The sequence below is a fragment of the Sinocyclocheilus rhinocerous genome, unplaced genomic scaffold (assembly GCF_001515625.1).
Source record: "Sinocyclocheilus rhinocerous isolate Xijiao unplaced genomic scaffold, SAMN03320098_v1.1 scaffold717, whole genome shotgun sequence".
NCBI lineage: Eukaryota > Metazoa > Chordata > Actinopteri > Cypriniformes > Cyprinidae > Sinocyclocheilus > Sinocyclocheilus rhinocerous.
Genome location: NW_015649226.1, coordinates 665,613 through 672,593, shown reverse-complemented (window position 1 = coordinate 672,593; position 6,981 = coordinate 665,613). Strand labels below are relative to the sequence as shown.

The 6,981-nt window shown below is 34.0% G+C and overlaps 1 protein-coding gene across 1 annotated transcript in view; it reads right to left on the bottom strand.

The window, feature by feature from the left end:
- The window catches only part of shank3a (SH3 and multiple ankyrin repeat domains 3a), a 265,841-nt gene that overhangs the window by 24,840 nt on the left and 234,020 nt on the right, over window positions 1-6,981 (bottom strand). The window contains exon 14 of the mRNA XM_016515151.1: window positions 3,801-3,876. Within this exon, the coding sequence (XP_016370637.1) occupies window positions 3,801-3,876 (76 nt within the window). The remainder of the gene's footprint in view (window positions 1-3,800; window positions 3,877-6,981) is intronic.

The following is a 6,981-nucleotide window of genomic DNA, read 5'->3' as shown; positions in this document are numbered from 1 at the left end:
TAGGGTTAAGATATTTAAAAAAATTTTTTTTTTTTTTACCAATTATCCAAATAATGTTTAATCCTAGAAAGCTATTATCATCAGAGGACACATGAGCATAACGGTTAGCAGATCAATGAATGAGAGGGCAGCGTTACCAGAGTTGCCCATTTACCACACCTTGTTACAGCACAGTAGGGCTATTGCAGACGGAAACAATACTGTACTACATCGATGTTTCCTGTCAGCTTGATTTTTGAGTGGACTTTGCTGTTCCGATGAGCATGAATGGTATACGAGTGGAGCTGAGCGGAGCACACACGCATAGAGCGGGATAACACGCAGAGTGTCACACCACGTGAAAGTGAATCCTGAGTGGTGAACTAATTTTCGGCAGCCGGAATTTCAGTGCATCTCTAATTATTGGCGACATTAGAAATGGATATTATATAATAGCTGCTCTCGACAGACGCGGCACCCCGAGTGGGGCCTGCGTCTGCGCAGTGCGCCCTGATGCCGCTGAAGCGAGACACAGGAAACAGAAATACTGCAAAATAATAATAATAACGCGACTAAACGAGACGAAATAACGTTATAACATTTTGTTTCGTCTCGTTTTGGTCAACGAAAATTAAGAGACATTTTAGCATAGTTTTTATTTTGTAAACCACATTTAGTCTCGTTTTTATTCGTCAACGATATTGCATTATACATTTAATTATAGTCGTCACATGACCAGCATTTTCGTCTCGTCTCGTTTTCGTCACGTAATAAAGGTTCGTTGACGACGATATTTAGTCATAATTTTCGTTGACGAAAGCAACACTAGATGTCAGTGACTTTTTTTCCTCTGAAAATTTTTTTATCTGAAACGGTGATCCTTGGCGATTCATACACTGCACGTCTGTGGCTGCCGGTTTTTGATTGTTTAGCTTCATAAGGCCTCAATGTGTCCTCGGGAGCCTTTGGTAATTTGGTCTGTATATGTTTATTTGACTCTCAAAAGCCGGCAGTCAGAGACATGCAGTTTGTGAATTGCAATGTTTTCAAAGACAATGTTTTCACCTAAAAATTTCCTTTACTGTTCAATTGAAAAAAAAAAGTTAACTACATCTTGGATGGCTTGAGGGTGAGCCAATTAACAGCAAATTTTCATTTATGGGTGAACTATCCCTTTAAGCCTGCATGTTTAGTCTGTATGACAAATGTTATAAATGCAGATTGTTATTAAATAAAGGCTATTATGTGTTGTAATGGGTGTGTTTTAGTGATTGATAGACACCAGGTAATAATTTTCTTAAACTCAATATAAAATATAATAACTAGTTATACAGCAATTTCTTAGGATGCCCAAATAATAAATCTTAGTTGAGGTAACATGAAACACATGGAGTTGAATGGTTAAATTTTAATTGACACAATTTGCTGTAGTTTTCTAAATGTTTGACCAATTAAATAATTTTAGTTGAATGGACTATAAAACTATTTCAGTAAAGGTTGAGCCAACTAAAAAATAACAATTCAGGCAACACTTTGAAGACAGAAATTGACTGAACGTAAAATTTCTGTGGAACTTGTTACTAAATAATAATTAGTTGAAACGGCTTGACATTTTTTACAGTGTACTCACATGCTAACATTTACATTTTAATTTGATTCATTAATTCATTTATTAATAATGATTTAAAAACAATTTATAATAATTTGATACAATGACAGTTTGGAGTTCAGAGATGGATCGCCATCTTGGCAACTTCCAACAGTTACTCTAAACGGAGCCCCTACTGAGGATTTCAGTAAGGTGATGGTCATTCATTCACATCTAATATTGGGAAACAGATGATTTTAAGAGTCTGGGAGAGGCTTCATTTGTCTTGTATGTTTCGAGTCCATTTCAGAAGGTAATTGATTTGACTGGGTGCAGTTCTTTAGGCTGCTGTTCTAGACCTGTTTGCTGTTGTTGAGCATCCTTGCAAGAGAAGATGAATGGAGTGAAAAGTATTAGTTTGACAGAGAGACTCCAGTAATGAATCCTCTCTCGTTCTCTCTCTCTCTCTTACTCCTTTCCCAAACTCATCTCATCTTATCCTCCGTCTCACATCAAGCAGTCTTTAATTTCGAAAACACTTTATAGTGTTAAATATATTTAAAATTGCAGTAACAAAAACTTGCTTATGTGTTGTGTTCACACTAGGTAGAATAGATATGCAAGAGTATGTAAAGGATTTGCCTCAAAAGACCTTAGTGGGTTTGGACGCCAAACTGAATTTACCGTGGATGAAAATGAGGCTGTGAGGGATACACTTTACAGTCTTTAGAATGGCACACAGTGTACAAGTCTTAGATCACTTAATTTTCACAACTTATAGCTTTTAAAACTGTTTTATGGAGTTTTGTTTTGTTTTTTGTTTTCAGAAAGACACTGAACAATCGGTAGGTTTGTTAAACAACAGTACAATCCATTAAACTGTACACTGTAAAAAAAAATCCGTAAAATTTACGGTAAAAAACCAGCAGCTGTGGTTACAGCACATTAGGTGTAACACACAACCCTAATATACAAAACTAATAAGAAAAAACTAAGAAGAAACATAGTTATTTCAACAAAAAAACATAAAATTTGAAATGTAACGCAGGGAATTCTGGGAATGTCAATTTACGGTTATTCACTGTAAATTATACGGTCTTTTTCCACTTCCAAAAACGGTATACTACCGTAAAATTAATGTCCAATACATGTAATGTCCAATACAGTTTTTCACCGTGTATAGTAGGGGAATTTACCGTTAACCATTTAACAGGTTTTTACTGTAGCATATTTACAGTCTTTTACCGTTAAATTCACGGTCATTTTTTACAGTGTACTTCTATCTCTCATAGCCTTGTTTTCATCCCCAAAATTAAATATGCACAAGTCTGAATAAAGTATATAGCTGCATAGAATTCAAAACCTGCAAAATTCACCTGCAGAATTCAAATTCACTCTGACCTGCAACTTTGTATAATGAAAAGGCATTTCACCAATGTCACCATTTGGCTTCTGGGGTGTAAATCAAATCATTTTGACAGTCTTGCATCAATATAAGTATACAATATATAAACTTTTGACTGCTTTTGTAGTACAAAACTATACAAACTTTAAATGAGAAGCTGTGCAATGCTGTGAGAAACTGTAGTAGATATCTAAATGTATTCATTTTGGATAAAATAAATGCATTTAATAATATGTATAAAATATAGAAAATACATTTATTTTGTCATTATTTTTATATTAAAGCATACAACATCATATTTTGTTGCTCATATTCGTTGGTGGGACAGAATTAACTACATTCATACAATCTAATTTGACTGTCCCTTGAAACACAGTAGATATGATTCATAAGTAGATTTGCATATCCAATTACACTGTAACATTGAGCATAATGTAAAACATGACCTCTCCTTTAATAGCATGCGCTGATTGTTTTTTATTACACTCGGATGTAAAATTTCATGTAGTTCTTCGTTCTCAATGGAATCAAGTTCTTATGCATTTATTTTTGAATCTAAAACAAACAGAACAAAAAGAAATATGTTGCATGCAATAAAATGTGAAATGAGAACTAAGTGTGTGTGTAAATTAAAAGCAAATATAAATGGTAAAAGCATGATGTAATGTGTGTTCACACCCTCTATCCTCTAGATGGCAGTAGAGACTGAATACCACAAATGACAGACTCCACTGAGTCAGACTATAACTTTCTCAGGTTTGCTTTGAACTATTGATAACCAAAATGCCCTACATATATTTTTTCTGCATGCACAAATATATACATTACCTATATGAGGTAAAGTTGTCATAGGAGCCCACAGTGTAATGTCTGAACAGCCTCTTGGTTCGGTCCGCTCTCGTCTCTGAAAGAAAAACATGACACATATTAAACATTAATCATCATAAACACCCTATTTGTCATTTTCAGTGCCGTTGATCATATTTGCATTGCATTTCAGAGCCGATAGCATGTCTCTAGTCTTCTGCGAAAATGTGGGTGTTGGTTTGTGTGCGAAAATGTAGACGATCTTAATTAAATGCACAGGCAAGGTCAACTGTATATTTGTGTGTGTGTGTGTGAGAGAATGTGGTCTCGTTGATACAGTCAGAGGGTCTGGCTAATAGGCCTGGTGTTTCAAGCCAGACTAGATTTATGTGATTGGACTTTGGGCTGGAAATCAATGCACTGCTCCCCTACAGAAGGCCAATCTGCTGACACACATATACACATATTCACGTTCACACACAAACACACCCTGAGAATCTTACAAATAACGAACCTTACAAACATTTTCTGGCAAGAACAGATGGTCAAACACATGCATTTCTTTCCTAGATACATTAGAAATTGTGTTACAGCGGTTATTGAATTACACTTTGCTCTCCGTGTTATTGAATTCAACATGTCTTCCTCTCTGTCTCTCCCCTTTCTTAATAAACTCAGTGACCCACTTGCTCTGGTCTGATTACTAATGCATATTTCCTCTTTCCACTCCTTCCTGTGTCACACTCTGGTATTCCCTCTGTGCATGTCTGCTCTTCTTCAGTCCTCTCTTGCTTTGACAGTCTGCGAAGCGTCTTGGTGATTGTGTGTTTAAAGGAGTAATATTATGATGCATCAAAGTTCAGCACACTATAAAAACAGGTTACACTTTATTTCGATAGTCCACTTTAGACATTCTACTAACTATAAGTAACTTTGTAACTACATGTCAACTACATGTCAACTAATTCTCATTCATTTGCATCTACCTGTCTACTAACTCTCAGAGTAGACAGGGCAGGTTTAGGGTTAGTAGAATAAGTTGACAAAGAAAGTGTTAGAAGATATTAAGCAGACAGTCTACTAATACTCTACTAACTGCTAGTTGACATGTAGTTGCAAAGTTACTTACTGTTAATAGAATGTCTAAAGTGGACTATCAAAATAAAGTGTTACCTAAAAACATACTGTAAAAATACTTTGTCTTTCAGCGCAAAAAATAAATGACAGATGGATATTGTGTACATGAAGCCGGATTTGTACTATTACTTATAGATACTATTCAAACTAACAATAAGAGTAAACTGTGGTATGCTACCCTGCAGTATTATCCTATATTGCATATGACTTGCTCTACTTCTGACAAGAGACAAAGGATCAGAGAGATGATAAAAAATGGAAATGTAATGCTAAATTATGACTAAAGATTTTTCTGCAGAAAAAATAACAATATTATATATTATAAAATAAAATGATGAAAGTATGACATGACCTTTTTAACAAAATATTTCAAATGAAATATACAGTAGTACATGTAATATACAGAAATAAATGCATATAAATAAAGGAATAAAAAGAAATATAATTACAAAAATTATAAATAAATTAGTTAATTACAAATTACTTATGCTAAATTATAGAATAAACAAATAATAAAGAAATTAATTAATTAATGAATTTACACATTAAAAAAACAGCCCATAATTCATCGATAGAAAAAAGTTGATAGCAAATAGGAAAACCTGCTTTAAAAAAATTAGACCTCTTTTAATAAAAAAGTTCTTAACTCACAATTCCATAACTAAGTCTAAAAATATGCCTCTTATACTCACACTTTAGTCACTTTACAGAGACTAATGTAATTAATAATTACATTACATTGATAATTGATTACATTTCAAAAGAAAGAATATAAGAGAGAGAGAGAGAGAGAGAGGAAAAGCGAGAGTTACATCTACTGACTGTGTCCTACTCTGTCACCACAGAATTGAGAAGTTAAAGCATGCATTAGCATTTTAATGACTTGAAGGCAAGGAAGGACGCACAGATCAAATTCACAGGAGAGGGAAAGTGAGAAAGAGAGTGATATATACGCACATATATAAGCACTGGTATTAGTATTGCATATAGAAGTGGTTCTCAACCTTTTTTTACTCCAAGGCCCCCCAACCTTTTCTATTCACAAAATCCTTTGTATTCTAGTGTTACTACTTTTCAATTCCATGTTATTATTTTTAAACAAAATAAATTCAAGACAGATTTAAACCTTCAGTGTTCTTTTTTAAAAACACACTTTGCAAAAATGTCACTGCAGACATTATTAAAAACTTAACTTAAAAGTACTTAAGGCACAATTATACAGTAACAATTAAGCACAAGTCAACCTGCAATACCAATCAAGACCACAGGGAGATGCCAAAGGACTGCATATAGCAACTATACGGATCCATTCAGAATCACTAAACACACCAAAATAGAAATGAAAAATGAAAACATTCTGAATGTGGGGAAATTCAGCGATCTGAAGGCGGCTCGACGTCATCAGTGAACAGTTCCTCTGACAGAACAAGCGATCGTGTTTGAAGCATCTGATGCCCATATGTACATAAACACCACTGATCCTCACAAACGTCTCCAAAATACGCTGTCACTGTAATCGTCTTTACGTTGATTACAATTGTCGTCCATCAAAACTTTACTAGCGCGACACTGGTTTGCTTTATCCAGCCTTATGCAGCGGTCGGGTGTTTTGAGCCACTGTTCGGTCTGTATTTCACACAGCGCGATGAGAAACAGCTTGGGCTGCTCCGAAATCACAGAATACGTACGAGACAAGTGGTGCTGTTATATATTTATTTTTATTTAACATATTAATCATAAAATTAGTTAATTATATGAATATACTTTAATTTTAAGTTATATATATATATACATATATATATATATATATAAACTGATTTCAAATTATACATAATTACATTATAATTATACATTATGATAAATACATTATAAACACAATTATAAATTATAAAATGTATACATGATAAAACACAAAAAACTATGCATTAGCCATTATGCATAATCTTTATTAATAACTGCGCAAAAATAAAATCAACATATGGACATGTGCATGTGTGTGTAGTTGATTACACGGGTTCTCGCCATCTGTGTCCAGAGGAAGAGTAATAATGCCATCATTTATCAT